This window comes from Ustilago hordei (genome assembly GCF_900519145.1).
Source record: "Ustilago hordei strain Uho2 genome assembly, contig: UHO2_contig_26, whole genome shotgun sequence".
In the NCBI taxonomy this organism is placed as follows: Eukaryota; Fungi; Basidiomycota; class Ustilaginomycetes; order Ustilaginales; family Ustilaginaceae; genus Ustilago; species Ustilago hordei.
This window is the reverse complement of record NW_024545293.1, coordinates 30986-46582: the sequence shown is the minus strand read 5'-3', so window position 1 is coordinate 46582 and position 15597 is coordinate 30986. Positions and strand designations below refer to the sequence as shown.

Genomic DNA, 15597 nt, shown 5'->3' with positions numbered 1-15597 from the left:
TCTCTGAAGTAACTCTCATCTGCGCATGTACGTATGATTTCTGAGTGCTTGCAGCTCCTCATCCCTGTCGACTTCCATCCTTCCTTCCGAGCGCAGCACCAAAAAAGTTACCAAACTTTCTCAAATCGCTGAACGCTCTACCCGCACCGCCCTGCTGTCCGCCTGCACCCGCGTTCGCCCCTTCAAATCCGCCTCCGCTACCTCCCAATGTCGGAGACTTGAGACTATCAGGTCCAAACAGCGACGCCGATCTGTATGGGCCCGTCGAGGCGCTATCCCTCCTCGTGGCGCTGTCCAAGAAGCTCGGTGTGGACGCAGTAAACGGCGAAGAGAGAACGGGGTGCAAGGGCGGATCCATGTCGAGCTGGGTGAGGAAGCTCTGATCTGTCAATTCGGCCGCACCTGAAGACGAAGTGCGGTCGTTTTGCTCGCTGAAGCCGCCATCGTGAGACGAAGTCACTTGAAGGAAGCGATCGAGTAGGCCGTTCTGATCGACCTTCCTGACCCCTTTGAGATCCAATACCTTTTGGAAGTTCGAGAAGGATCGATCGCCCACAAGCTTGACGTAGGACGAGATGAGATCCATCCCTCCCTCTTCATCCGCCTCGATCGGTGCCAAGACCACTTTGAGAAGCGTCTCTATGCGATCCGTCAACCTCTGTACATATCGCACGTAGCTCGCCGCTTGGTTCGACAATGCTGTCTGTTCTGCAGATGGTGTAGGCATCCAATGCGACAGACTGGAATCCTTGTTTCCATCCAACCCCAAACCCAGATCGTCCACCGGATACCTCGGCAACTCAATCAAACTCTTCTTAAGCTCTCCCGCATCCACCAACAACTGCTCCGCCATCACTTGCGTTAAAGGCCGTAACCTCACCAACCCTTGCATAAACCTCGTACACAACACACTAACCACCTTATCGCACCAACTTCTCACGTATCTCTTATTCTCCACATCTTGCCTGACCACTACTCCGATCTGCTCTAACAAACTCGCCATGTCCATGACGTACTGCAACTTTGCTCCACTCCTCGGCTGAAGCTGCGACCAAGGAATAGCCGGACGCAACATAGAGTTCCATATCGGTTCCGAACACAACTCTAGCTCCCTTGCCAGTGTTTGAACCGCGTAGGAGACGAGGGTGGTGAAGATCTCTCTTTCCTCGTCGAGACTGATCCTCTCTTTGAAGTCAGGATGGATCTTTTCGCGCAGCTTGTCTTCGAGCTGACTCGAAGTGCTAGCGCAGTAATCGGCAGTGTTGAGCACAAGGCACCATTTCTGGATCTCGCCAATGTTGGGTCGCACATCGATCGATCTTCGCGCTGGTTCTGGACGAAGGAGAGCGGAACGTAAGACGTCTTCAGCGTAGACACGTAGCCATTTGCGGTAGACTTCGTAGAGATCTCGCAGTGGTTCACGGTTGGAGAGTCGAGCGCACTGTTCGAGCGTCTGACGGTAAAAGTAGAAGAGTTCAGTGGAGGAGGGGAGAACCGTTGTTCCGCTGCCACCGGTGGAGGAGGCAGGGTTGGTAGGATCAGCGCTGGTGGAAGGGTCGAAGGCGTTGTCACCGCCGAAACCTGCGTTGCCGTTGGCAGAAGGTTCGTCGTGTGACACAGGAGCTCCTTGGCGTCGATACTGAACAAACATCTCTGACAAAGCTCGATCCTGAGCTTCGACAAAGACGCCAAGATAGGGGTCGAAGATGGCGGATAGAGTCTGAACCTGCAATTGTGATGGTTGAGATGGTGTTGATGTCTGTTGTGCTTGCCCTTGCTGTCCACTTTGCTGCTGTTGTTGCGATGCATGCTGAGTGTTGGGCGGAGCAATCAATTCCTCAAAGCTGACTCCAAACTTCCGACTCATCACCCCTTCAAACTCCAAGGTGGCATTCAAAGCCTCCATCAGCGTCGAGACGTTCAACCTTGACTGTTCCCTGATCAAAACACTTCTCAAATCCTCCTTTGTCACATCTGAAAACCTCCTTATCAACCACCTCTCAGCCTTCCATCCTTCCAAAAATGCCGCTGCATGTTCATCTTCATGAATTTTCAAAATCCTCCTGAACCAAGCGAATCTTCTCGAAACATTGTCCAACTGTCCTGCTTCATCCGTCGCCCTGAAGATCCGCCTATATTCTCTGAGCTGCAAGGAGCAATACCAGTCGATCAACGTCGACTTGGCCTCTGCGCCTATCGCATCAATAACCAGCGCAGATTCGGGGAGATTAGTCGACCGAACAGCCCTGTTGGGATCATGGAGGAAGAAGTTCTCGTACTCTTTCATGATGCTCGTCCGTAGTCCGTTTTGCAGCTCGTTGACTTGTTTCCATGCACTGGCGATGCGCTCTACCCCACGATATGACTGGAAGAAGTCGAGAAGACTCCTTACGGCCTGAAGCGCAGACGCGGCCTCTCTGTACCTCTTTGTCTCTGCCAGCCGCTGCATTTGATCCACCCCGTTCACCAGCATCTGGAGCCGCTTAAGCGCAGTCATCGAGGAGACAACGTTGCGCTTGGCAATATCGAGACTGCGAATGTCGCGAGTGATCTCTTTGACGACGTTTTCGGATTCTCGTGCTTTCTCGCGGATCAAGAGGAGCTGTTCCAGTAAGGCGGCGATGGATTGCTGGACCTGAGTCATGCGGTTGGCGTCGATTTCACTTTCGAGTTCGGCGGCGAGCGTACGGATTTGATCTCTACATGATTGTATTTGTAGTCGGAGATGCGCCTGGACTCGGTCGATCGATGCCAAGCTGAGCGGCTCATTTTGAGGTGTGGAGGAGGAGAGGAGCTGGTCGAGCTGGTTTTCTAGCGAAGACCGGTCGGCGATGTTGTATAAGCCATTTTGTGGGCTATCGGAGGATAAGATGTGGTCGATCTGAAGAGCAACATCGTGCGATAGCTCTGTTGGATTTGACTGTGGTTGTGGTGGTGCTGTGGACGATGAAGCAGCATCACCACCAGGTGACGGAGACGGCATGATGCTCGTCATTGCTTCCAGATCCGAAGCTGAGGCGAGAATCAACAGCCCGCTGCACCTGCTACTGCACGTATACCACCTTGTATGAGTCGATGCAAGCTGGGAAGGGCTAAGGAAGCAGTGTGATGAGGAAAGATGAGGTCGGTTTGATTGTGCTGCGCATGACATGTCGGTTGGCCAAGGCGTCAAAGCCGGAGTTCCAGAATGTTAAACTTCACAATATCACGTGACCGGTTCGCGCGTACAAAGTGTGGGTTGAGCGCTGCTTTCGCCGTGTTGGACTGCATTAGCGCGTTGATATTGTTTACCTGCAGCGCCTGTCAAAAAGTCAAAGTGTGGAGCAAATACAGTCGAGCAGCCGAACGATGATGGTCTGAACCCTTCGCTCACGATCCATCCACTCACGAACACCAGATAGCCGATCATCTAAGACAGCCTGGACGCTCCAGCTCGAATTCTGCACGGGAGCGACACCCAGTACATGCTTGGAGCGTCACACCGCCTACGACCCTCACTGACTCCATCAAACCAGCTTGATCTTGTACGACCTGCACTTGTCCACTCGGAAATAGCAGCAGGGCTTCCAGCCTGACCAATCCAACACAATGTCATGCAGACCACCCCCCACAGATCATCTTCCTCCAGCATCCTCTGCCGCGACTGCTCCAATCTCTGTTGTCCGCCGTCCCTTGGGACCAAGCACAAAATCCAACGTCCTATCTGCCACCCTTGCTCCTGCGAATCCAGCTCTCAAAACACAGGTCAAACTCGAGGATCGGCTCTCCAAAGCAGAATCTCGCATCTCCGACCTCACTTGGGAAAGAACTACCGCACTCAACGAACTAGGTGACCTTCAAACAGAGCTCCGACTTGCCGCTCAACGAGAAGCCAAGCTCAAACATTCCCTTGAGAAATGGGAGAAATCTCACGCTACACTTAAAGAAAAGAGCTCCAAGCTCAACGACCTTCAATCGCGACTAGCAGAGCTTCATAAAGTGCATAAAGAGTCGAAAGCACGCAGGCAGAAGGAGATCGAGGATTTAACCGAGAAGCTCAAGCGAGAAGAGGAGAGGCGGAAACGCGATGCTGCGGACGCAAAATACAGCTTAGCTGAGGAGAAGGCGAGAGCTGAGGAGTACCAGGCCAAGTGTAGGGAGATTGAGGCAAAGCTGGAGAGCTTAAGAGTGCAAGGGACTGCATCGGATGATGTGGTACGAGAGAAGCAAAAGATGATCGAAGAGTTGGAGAAACAGTGTCAATCGGAAAAGATCATTGCTATTGATGCTCAGAAGTATGCTCGAAGGATCGAGAATGAGCTCAACCAGCGAATTATACAGCTTCAGGAGGAGGTGGACAGGAAGACGGAGGATGCGGCGCGGAGTGGATTACAAATGCAGGCTAATCTGGAAGCTGCAAAGTACGAGTTTCAATCCGAGCTGGATACATTGCAAGAGGAAATGGAAGAAACGAAGCAGCAGCACACACAAAACCTTGCTATGGTGGCGAACGCGGTTTCGGAGCACATCAATGCTTTGCAGCAGCAGTCTCGTTCGGAAAAGGATGTACTCCTGGGAAAGTGGCACCACAACGCAACGGAACGCATCAGCTTGGAGACGATGGTAGACGAGCAAGCAGCACAAATCCACGAGCTAGTTGCAGTCGTCAAGCAGGTACAAGACGATCGTGACGCAGCGAAGCAGCTTGTCTCCGCTCTCCAGGCTGATTTGGTCAGCATCACTGCTGAGCTCTCTGCAGAACGTCAGCTAGTTACCCTCCTCGTTCAGCAACAGGAAGAACAGCAACAGAACAGAATCAATCTAGCTTCTAACACTAGCTTTGGTGATCTTTCTGGCCTCACCAGTGTCCTTGACTCAGACGAAGCATCCCCCGCCCTCCTCCGTGGCGAAATGGAAGATCTCCAATCGCGCAACAGCTTACTCGAATCAGAAGCCGCCGAACTTCAGACCCGTCTCATCTCGCGCTCCGCCGAAGCAAAGGCCTCAGAAGAAGCTCTGTCCACCGCTCGCGCTCAACTCTCCACCCTCGAGTCCAGTCTCGCTGCCAAATCGCACGAGATCGAAACACTCATTTCCCAACTCTCCGAGCTTGAGCCTCTCCGGAGACGTCTCGCAGCAGCAAACATCGATCTCGCCTCAGCTCACGCTGAAGCAGCAAGTGCAACCGAAGCTCAGCGCTCGCTCTCTGCCTCTCTCGCCAACTCTCGTCTCGCGGAAAAAGCTTGGAGAGAAGAACGAGACCATCTTGCCTCGCTTCTTGACTCTTCTGAGCACTACCAAGAGCTCTATGTTGAGCTCGTGGATCAGACCAAGCTTCTCGTTGAGCGTAACGCGTTGCTGGAGGAAGAAAAGGCCGAGCTGTCGTCGCTGAACGCGGAGCTATTGAGCCATAATAATCCAAATCAGAAGATAATGTACATGGATCGAGTAAGACAGGAGCTGGATGAGAAGAAGAGGGAGAATTTTGCCCTAAGGATGGAGTTGGAGAGAGCAGAGGAAGAGAGGAAGGGGTTGGAAAAGGAATTGAGGGGGTACAAAAGTGTTGATGTGCCATTAGGAAGGAGGCCGAGGACGGATGTGGTGAGGGTAGCGAGGGTGGATCAGGAGCAACATCAGGGGTTGTTGAGGAAAGTTTCGGGCTTGGTGGAGGGGCAGCAAACAGCAATGAGGTCGGATGGAGGGGTTTCTACCCCTCTTAGGGCTGGATTTGGTGTTACTGGAGTGAAGGCACCGTTCACGTCTCAAGGTCCAAGATTTACCGCTGTTCCTTTGCAGCCTGAGCTGCAAAAGTCTTTGTCTGGGCAGACGAAGGAGCGACGAACGGCCCAGAAGGAGGAAGTGGAGCAAGAAGAAGGGTTTGCGACGGGTAGCAACGCTTTGCCTCATCCACCTTTGCCTGTCGATACGGGTCTTTCGCCTAAGAAGCGACGTTCATACGGCAACCTCTCTGTTCACGCTGCTGGCGAAGTCGCAGAAGAAGAAGAAGAGCCCGAGCAAATTGAAGACGATACCTTGCTCCCGCTTCCCACTGCTACATCGCAGGAGAATGTCGAAGAAGTAGCTGTCCGACGCAATCGTCCTCGACTCACCCTAGTCAATAGCGGCGCCTTACGCATCGGTCAGCCACCCGCCTCTGCTTCTTCCAGCAGCATTCCTGTTCCCGTCTCTTCTTCAGCGCCTGCACCCATCCCCGCATCTCAGTCGAACCCCACGACCCAAACCCCAGCAGCAGGTCGTCGCCCAAGCCTAGCAACGTCGACTCTGGGTATCAAAGCTCGACGAGTCTCCGAGCTCGTCCGTGCCTCCACACCTCCTTTGCCCTCCATTGCAGACTTCTCTTCGCTCGAAACGCCCAATGCCCACCTTCTCGATGCTGCCCTACCCTGCTCCTCCCCATACGGGCTAGCGGACTGGACGGCAACAGATGAAACGTCCCATGTCCCTGCTCTCAACCCTTTACGCCACTCAGCTATCGCTCACTCCACCCCTCTTCCTCACAACAATGCTAGGATGAGGAAATCGAGATACTCAGGGGCTCAACGAATTCCTCTCGGCGCGGTGGGAGACTCGAGCGCAACCCCAAGGGCAGGATTGATGGGCGCAGCAAGAAAAAGTGCGCTGATGGGTATGGATGGTGAGATGATGGAGGATGAAGGTAATTCTTTCCGCAAAGGATGGTTGTATGAAGGAGATGAGGATCAGTTCGAGTTGCCAGAGTTTTTGATTGAGCAAAAACCAGTTGCAGCAGCGACAACAGCGGCGAAGAAGGGGAAGAAAGTGAAGGGTAGAGTATCATCTAAGATTGCACCTGGCCCTATGGCTCGCACTTTCGTCCGCTAAACGTCTCACATAATTGATACCACGAACGAATCAGTCAGATACAACTGTGTATTACGATGTCGATTGAGTTGCAAAGTGTAAGTCCTACAGGTGAATCTGACGAGAAACATACGTCGGTGGAAGGTCATAGATATCATGAAGACTATGAGCCAACATCTTCTCGTCTTCGAAGAGATGTACCTCATCTTGCATCGAGATACGATACAGGTTCTGCACTGAGTCCGTAACGTTATTGATGTCTTCCAGCTCCGGCGTGTTCCTAGCATTCAACCCAATGAATATCGCATACACTGCCAGAACCACAAACAACGACCAAGCAGGCAGCAAGAATGCCCATTCTCTATTGGGATACCAAGCAATCCCTACCTTCTGCAACACCTCATCCGGCGTTAGCGCCCATGCGATCCAACCGATCCACAGGACTGTTGAAAAGATAAACAGCGCAAACCCGTAGTATTCTCCTGACGACCTTTCTCTTTCTCCCCCGCCCGCGGTCGTACTGCCTACAGGTGGGCTTTGGGAGGGGAGAGCTCGAAAGAATGGCCTGCTTTCTCGTCGACCCAATTTTGGGGTGGAGCGTCAAGGGTAGATTCTTCTTCCACCGGTAACGGGGAAGTTGAGCTAGAGTGAGGGGGGTAGGTCGACTGGAACTGGTCTTCTAAGGGTAATGCGCTCAAGCTGTGCATCTGGAGTGCAAAAGGTCCTGACTGAGCTTGGAAGTTGGACCGAGCCATGAAGCTCCATTCGTATGTCTGTTCTGGTTGGAATTCGCCGGCTGTGTCCTTGTCTACGGGTCTGCCGCGGTAGGAAGGCTTGAAATCTTCCCAGGTCGAATCGAAGACCCAGAACTCTTCATTGCTCAACACGGGGTTGACTCTGGATCCCTTCATTCCCTCCTGCGTTTGCGGAACGGTGAAACTCCACTCCCAAACAACACCACTTTCCCTTCTACCATCTGGCCTGCGTCGAGGTTTTTCCGTCTTGATCTGGAAAACAAAAGATGTGACGGGGCGCTTGCCGCCTCCTGGATTACTGCCACCAGGAGGAATAGGAGAGGGTTCTGACCAGTTTGGTTCGCGACGAATGACGAGTCGGAGACCGGAAAAGTCGGTCTTGGCGAGTGTAACGGGGGGCGGAGTGGTGGAGGCTTGGGAGGCAAAACCGGAGCCGCCGAGTGTGGTGGTGTCGAGGAAACCGGAGAAGACGAGTTCGCCGCGTGATTGAGATGGGTATTGGACGATAGCGGTGCGAGAATGGCTGGTTCCGCCTCGGACTCGGTCGTCGACGGCGGTGAAGTCGTCAGATCTCCAGGGTAGGGCAGGTGCTCGAGGATTGGGTCCCGGGGCGAAGAGGGGGAGTGTGCCTGCGTATGACATCGTAGCAAGCACCGATACTGCTATCGAGGAGATAGCGGACGGCCGAAAGTGGTGCATGATGTTGAAGTAGAAAGGATGGATGGAGACCAGCTATATGTGAATGGTGGCACGAAAGATGCAAAGGTGGAGGAAAATAGTTGAAATATAGAGAAGTATAAAAACACCACTTCGGGGCCACGATCAGGCTCCTTTCGTACAGATGTATAGCTACTTGAACACTTGTCATTACTATGAAGGAGTGAGACTACATGAGCATATATATACCTTGACACTATCTCTGAGAACGTTGGACTGAGATGAGTCGAGTGTCTCCTGCAGTGCTCCTGAGTCGTTGCCACGTCAACCTTGATGCAATCAGCTTGTGAAGAAGCGGCGTTCACTTTTCATGAGCTTTGCCCCACGTTGAATAAACCCTGGGAGGGCCCGACATGTTAGATTGGAGTATTCGGGACCGGGAGGCCGAAATTAAGCAGGGTGTCAACCTGACAGAGACAAAGGCGCAGCATACTCTCCAGGCTTGACACCGAGATATGAGATATGCCGGGTGGCGCGTTGACATGGCAACGGTTATGAAGGCGCCACTGGACGCACGCTCAGTGGCTGTGGCTCAATGGCGAGTGTCGGTAGCTGTGAAGCTGTCAGAGGTCTCGCGCCTGAAATCCCAAATTTGCTGGAAGAGCTTGATCTGGGACGAGTGAGCTCCTTCCAACCAATCTCGGTGAAATACGTCGGATGACTGTATTCTGATGGACTTCGGCTGACCACTGTGAACACTCCGTTCAGAGGTAGCGTGGCATGTTCAGAGTTACTTGGATACTTAGTGTATGGTATGATTACACCTGTTGTCACACAAGTGCTCATAATGCTTGGACAGTTGTAATGATGGTACTGGTGGTGGTGCCAGGACTGCAGTGGCGGTGCTGCCTACAGTTGAGGTTCTGTAGCGTTGATGGAGATGTTGATGACATCTATCAGCGGTGATACAACACACACACACATGTCAGCGGTCGTGCGCCTGAAACCTGAGATCAGTAGTAGTATCAGTACTATCACCAATTCTGTCGAATTATGCGACAGCACTAATGGTATTTCGATTCTTAGTGAAATATGTGACAGAGCCTTCTCTGTCACCTTTCCTGTTAGAATCTGTAGTTGTATTATCATTATGACAGATTTTGACTAACCACTGTGGACACTCCGTCCAGAGGTAGCTCGGCACAATCAGACTACAATACAACTCTAAGTGAGCTTGATGTTGACACCAATGGTCTGGTGTGAGTATGGGTTGATGATGCCGACACAAGTGTCCAGTGTGTCGGCTAATGCTTGAAGTGATCCCCAGGCTGCAGTGGACATCTGCCTTCGGTTCTATTGTTATCCAGACTGCTGGTTGCTACGAACCGCCTTCAGACATCAGGAAATGATGATACAACACATGCGCTTCGATGAGGAGCAATCTGTTGATTACTTCTATGCTGACTGTGAACTAATGATACTTATTGCTTGAAGTAATACTAGTTCATTTGATGAGTGTAGAGTGGATAAGGATCCACTTGACCATTTGTGATGAGGAGGTAGGACTATATACCTCTTTGCAGCATCACCAGTGACACTGCTCCTGCTCCCTCTCTCCAGAGGGTACCCTCCTCGTCGAGTACTGCACAGGGATCTCCAAGGAGGTACCTCCTCTGTATCAAGCCTTGTCCCTCCTGTCTTTCCTGAGCTGTGTCGACTTCATCAACACTGCTCCTCCTCTTCATGTCCCTTTCACCAGTGTCCTATACACAGATCTCCTTCCTTTGCCTGGTGACAGTTCTCTTCTACTCCTGTCCTGTGGGCCCCTGAGTGGTAACCAACTGCATGTCACTGAGCTCGGTCCCTCTCACATGTGAATTGTCGTACGGACATCCTTACTACCGATCTCCATGGAATCTGCCACACGATCTTGCTTGCTGCAGATTCTGGTGGGATTCATAATATCGACAATGCTCATGCTGATTTCGCTGTGATCTGCCATAGAGCTGATTCTATTACCGATCTCGGTGAACTTTGTCACAGCTCCTCCAATCTACCCGATTCCATGATTCCTGCACTACCTTCATATGAACTTCGGTCTTTCCTCGTTCTGCGCACCCAGGCCCATGACAACACACACACACACACACACACACACACACATGGAGTAATTGCAATGACTGGATTGCAACCAGAGACAATACTGAAATGACAGTGTACTGCGCTGTAAAGCCAGATAAGATAAGGTACTGATATGTAAGATGAGTTGTAGAGTGGAAGAGAATCCACTTGTCTACTATGACAAAGAAAATGTGTGTATATATATGTGTGTATACAGTGTCGCCTGTGACACTGTTACTGCTTCTCCTGAGAGGTATAGAGACCTCCGCAACACTGCTCATACACCTTCTGCTCCTCCTGTCTTGTATGAGCATCTCCTTAACGCTGCTTCTGCTCTGTCTGCTCCTCCTGATCTATGGGGATACCTCCTTGACCTGTGTGTGTCCATTTCCCTGTGTGGACACCTCTATTGTCCTAGGTCCCGCTCCATGTTGACATCCCTATTGTCCTGCTCCTGCTCCATGTGGACACCACTTTGACATGTGTGTGTCCATTTCCTCATGTGGTAACTTCTACACATGCTCCCATGCTTGGACCCCTTCCATGCATATTGCCTTCTGTCATGGGACCGGAGGCGCAGGAAGCAAGAAGATTGAAGCCATATGAAGAGGAGCACAGAAATCAAAGGATTGGGCTATGCAAGAGTCTAAGGCAGAGTTCACTGAGATTGGTAGTAGAAACAACTCTATGGCATAATCTGCCAGGATCAACAGGAACAAGGTTGGTATCACAGAATGCAGCAGAAAAGGTAATACCACGTTAGGTATGACAGATCTTATGAGGATCAGTTCAAGAAGATGCCTCTATTGCCAATATGGCAAGAAGAGGTCACCAAACAGGAGGGGACACCATCAGATGAGGTAGGGACCCTACACAATGATGAAACCAGTGTAAGAAGGTGGGCACTGGAGTCAGGAGGAAGATGAGAAGAAGGGGGTGTGAGTCACCACTCAGATGAAGTGGGACTGGCCCCTGATGGAGATGAGGCAGCAAGAGGCCCATCCAACTACAGGAGGCGAGGAGGTGGTGCCAATGAGTGGCATCAAAAGATGGATGGAGAGCATAGGAGGAATGAGGAGGATGAGCAGTGTTGTGGGCAACATTGCAAGAAAGGTATATAACCATGTTCCCTGTCCTAGCAAGTGAGTGGATTGCCATCCACTCTACACCATACCATAAACTAGTTATCACTTCACATAAGTATACATTAGTTTCCAGTCAGCAAAGTTGCAATCAAGTAGATTGCTTCCATCATAGCACATGTGTTGTATCACTGCTCACTGACATCCAAAGGCAGTTTGTAGCAAACCAGTGGTCCAGATAACAATAGAACCAAAGGGAGTCATCCACTGTGGTCCAGGGTTCACCTCAAGCACTCAGTCAACACACTGGACACTCGTGTTGGTGCTACCAATCATATCACTCACACCAGACCTTGGTGTCAATATAAGTTCATACATGTTATTGATCATGCCAAGCTACCTCTGGATGGAGTGTCCACAGTGGTCAGTTGAAACCTGCAATAGCAAAACAACTATTACATCTTTGGGTGAGAAAAGTCATAGAGGCTTCTCTACAACATACCTTGATAGAAATCATAATACACCACATGTTACCACATATCTTGACAGGATTCATAATAGACATGTTTCTATTACAGATATCAGGTTTTGGGTGCGTGACCTCTGACACCTTCTTCTGTATCTCTCGTCTTGCCACTGGTAATGACAACAAGCCTCCTCTGGCTATACTGTCGCTCCCATGCAATTGCTTGACTTGCAATGCATCAATGAGTCCTTCTCACAGTGTCACAGGGTCAGCGGATCAGCATATGAAGTGTGCACCAAATTGATCTGTGGCAATCATCAGGAATTGACAATCTAATTGGGTTGGTAGTGCATATGGCTTGCAAGATCAACTGAGTTCTGGAATCCTGATTAATCTCACAAGGATTGATTGGAATCAGCCTGATTGGCATGTCTCAGCAAGTTGGCTGTCATGAGCAAGCATCAGGAGATTCAGGAAGGAGGATACTGGCATTAGAAGGAGAAGCATATGGAGATAACCACATGCAGGAGTGGGGACTGAGCTCAGCATCATGCAGATGGTTACCACTCAAGGGGAACATGCATACAGCCACAGGGGACCGAGCACAGGGGCGACCACATTGTCATGGGCCTGAATGCTCAGGAAGCAGGAGGGTCACTGGTTCATATGGAAGGAGCACAGGTATCAGAGATCTAGTCGATACCAGTAGAAGAGCATGGTTGTAGTGCAGTCTCCATGGAGACCATGGACTCCTATGGACTCACATGCAAAGGAGGACCAAGCCCATATGCGAGGAGGGCCAGGCACAGCCACGAAGAGGACCAAGCTCAAGGAGCATGCAGATGGTTACCACTCAGGGGCTCGAGAGACAAGAGTCAAAGGAACTGTCACCAGTCAAAGGAGAAGGAGCAGTGTATAGGAAACCGACAAGCAGGTCCTGAGGAGGAGGAGCAGTGTCGAAGGAGTTGACACCACTCAGGAGGCACAGGGGTGCCAAACAAGCAGGATAGCAAGGAGAAGGAGCAGTGTCGAAGGAGTCGACACAGCTCAAGAGGCACAAGGGTGCCAAGCAAGCAGCAGGATAGCAAGGAGGAGGAGCAGTGTCGAAGGAGTCGACACAGCTCAGGAGGCACAGGGGTGCCAAGCAGGAGAGGCCCCTGAACAGTACTTGATGAAGAAGGTACTCTCTGGAGAGAGAGCAGGAGCAGCGTCGCTGGCAATGCTGTGAAGAGGTATATAACCATGCTTTCTCATCATCAAAGGTCAAGTGGATCCTCATCCACTCTACACCCATCATAACTAGTTACCACTTCAGCATAAGTATATATTAGTTTCAGTCAGCATAGCAGCAATCTATCAGGGTTGCTCCTCATCATAGTGTGTGTGTTGTATCACCACTACCTGATGTCCAAAGGCAACCCATAGCAGGTCAGCGGTCCAGATATAGATAGAACTGAAGGCAGTAGTCCACTGTGGTCCAGGGATCACTTCAAGCATCAAGTCAACACACTGGACACTCATGTTGATGCCACCAACCTTATCACCAACACCATCAACCTCATTATCATCCACACTCACCAACCTTATCACTGACACCATCAACCTCATCATCACCAACACTTACACCAGACCTTGGTGTCAACATAACCTATGTATTGATATTGATTGTGCTGAGCTACCCCTGAATGGAGTGTCCACAGAGGTCAGCTGAAACCTATGATAGTATATACAATGAACGCCACCCACTGTCATCACACAACTTGATAGTTGCCGAGCAACCAACTTGTCGAGACCAATACTGAGACAATAGCTGTCGTGCAGTTTGATAGTCACCAAGTACCTTGACAGACCGACCTGGGTTGCAGGCGCGAGACCCCTGACACACATGATCAAGGGGGCTTGGCAACAGGACTCAACAGGTGGTTAAGGGATTCACAAGATAAGGTCAAGGAGGTAGTCACTGGTGAAGAGAGAAGGAGCTGTGTCAAGTAGACCAGGGATTGTCTATGAGGAGGAGGAGCTGTGTCAAAGGGGTCAACACACATCACCAGGCAAAGAAGAGCATGGAGGCAAAGGGGCAGTATTGCACAAACCAATATGCTGTGTGAGCAGTAGAGGCATAGCATCAAAGGGATTGACACCAGCAGGAGAGAGAGTGTCAAGAGGAGGTGAAGGCCTCTCAGGAGGAGTAGGAGAGGTGTCACAAATGACACCAAGCAAATGCATAAATACTCTCATTCTACCATAGCATACAAGTGCATCCTCATCCACTCTACTCTATACTTTACATACTCTTTACTTGACTCATAGTTACATATCATTGCAATAGCAGGGCTTTGCAATGACACCTCATATGTGTGTATTGTGTTACGGGATCGGGAATCAGGTAACCAAACCGAACATAGTGAGCAGTAAAACCACTACACCAGCTAGACCCTTAGCTGGTGTACCTGATGTCATGGGCCTGGATGCTCAAGAAGCAGGAGGGTCACGGGTTCATATGGAAGGAGCACAGGTATCAAAGATCTAGTCGATACCAGTAGAGAGCATGGTCGTAGTGCAGTCTCCATGGAGACCATGGACTCCTATGGACTCACATGCAAAGGAGAACCGAGCCACATGCGAGGAGGACCAGGCACAGCCACGAAGAGGACCAAGCTCAGATGGTTACCACTCAGGGGCTCGAGAGACAAGAGTCAAAGGAACTGTCACTGGTCAAAGGAAGAGGAGCAGTGTTGAAGGAGTTGACACCAGGTCATGAGGAGGAGGAGCAGTGTCGAAGGAGTCGACACCAGGTCATGAGGAGGAGGAGCAGTGTCGAAGGAGTCAACACAGCTCAAGAGGCACAGGGGTGCCAAGCAGGAGAGGCCCCTGAGCAGTACTCGATGAAGAAGGTACTCTCTGGAGAGAGAGCAGGAGCAGCATCGCTGGCGATGCTGAGAAGAGGTATATAACCATGCTTTCTCATCATCAATAGGTCGAGTGGATCCTCATCCACTCTACTCACCATAACTAGTTATCACTTCAGCATAAGTATATATTAGTTTCAGTCAGCATAGCAGCAATCCATCAAAGGTTGCTCCTCATCGTAGTGTGTGTGTTGTATCACCACTACCTGACGTCCGAAGGCGCCCATAGCAGGTTAGCAGTCCGGATCAAGATAGAACCGAAGGCAGTAGTCCACTGCGGTCCAGGGATCACTTCAAGCATCAAGTCAACACACTGGACACTCGTGTTGATGCCACCAACCTTATCACCAACACCATCAACCACATTATCATCGACATCACCCATCTCATCACCAACACCATCAACCTCATCATCATCAACACTCACACCAGACCTTGGTGTCATCATAACATTGATATTGATCGTGCCGAGCTACCCCTGAACGGAGTGTCCACAGAGGTCAGCCGAAACCTACGATAGTATATACAACAAATGCCACCTGCTGTCACTGCACAACTTGATAGTCACCGATACCGAGACAATAGCTGTCGCACAGTTTGATAGTCACCGAGTATCTCGACAGACCGACCTGGGTTTCAGGCGCGAGACCCCTGACACCTGATTCACACAACACTGAAGTATAAGCATTTTCACTCCCAAATGCTCCGGACTCGGAGAACGGAATTCCTATTCCGGTGACATGTTGTATCACCATTAGGTGTCAACTGTAGGTGGTGTTACTCAACAC

General features: G+C 50.8%; 3 protein-coding genes across 3 annotated transcripts; 1 reads left to right on the top strand and 2 right to left on the bottom strand.

The window, feature by feature from the left end:
* Positions 1 to 58: 58 nt before the first annotated feature.
* On the bottom strand, positions 59 to 2983 carry UHO2_07305 (uncharacterized protein; the record flags this gene model as incomplete). The annotated part of the gene is made up of 1 exon (XM_041560608.1): positions 59 to 2983. One exon carries the CDS (start codon positions 2981 to 2983, stop codon positions 59 to 61), a length of 2925 nt encoding a protein of 974 aa, XP_041416542.1.
* Positions 2984 to 3588: 605 nt separating this feature from the next.
* Positions 3589 to 6840, top strand: UHO2_07304 (uncharacterized protein; the record flags this gene model as incomplete). Its single annotated transcript, XM_041560607.1, has 1 exon — positions 3589 to 6840. One exon carries the CDS (start codon positions 3589 to 3591, stop codon positions 6838 to 6840), a length of 3252 nt encoding a protein of 1083 aa, XP_041416541.1.
* An 84-nt stretch (positions 6841 to 6924) lies between these two features.
* Positions 6925 to 8216, bottom strand: UHO2_07303 (uncharacterized protein; the record flags this gene model as incomplete). The annotated part of the gene is made up of 2 exons (XM_041560606.1): positions 6925 to 7262; positions 7385 to 8216. The coding sequence occupies 2 exons, from the start codon at positions 8214 to 8216 to the stop codon at positions 6925 to 6927; spliced, it is 1170 nt and encodes a 389-aa protein (XP_041416540.1).
* Between the last annotated feature and the right edge of the window lie 7381 nt (positions 8217 to 15597).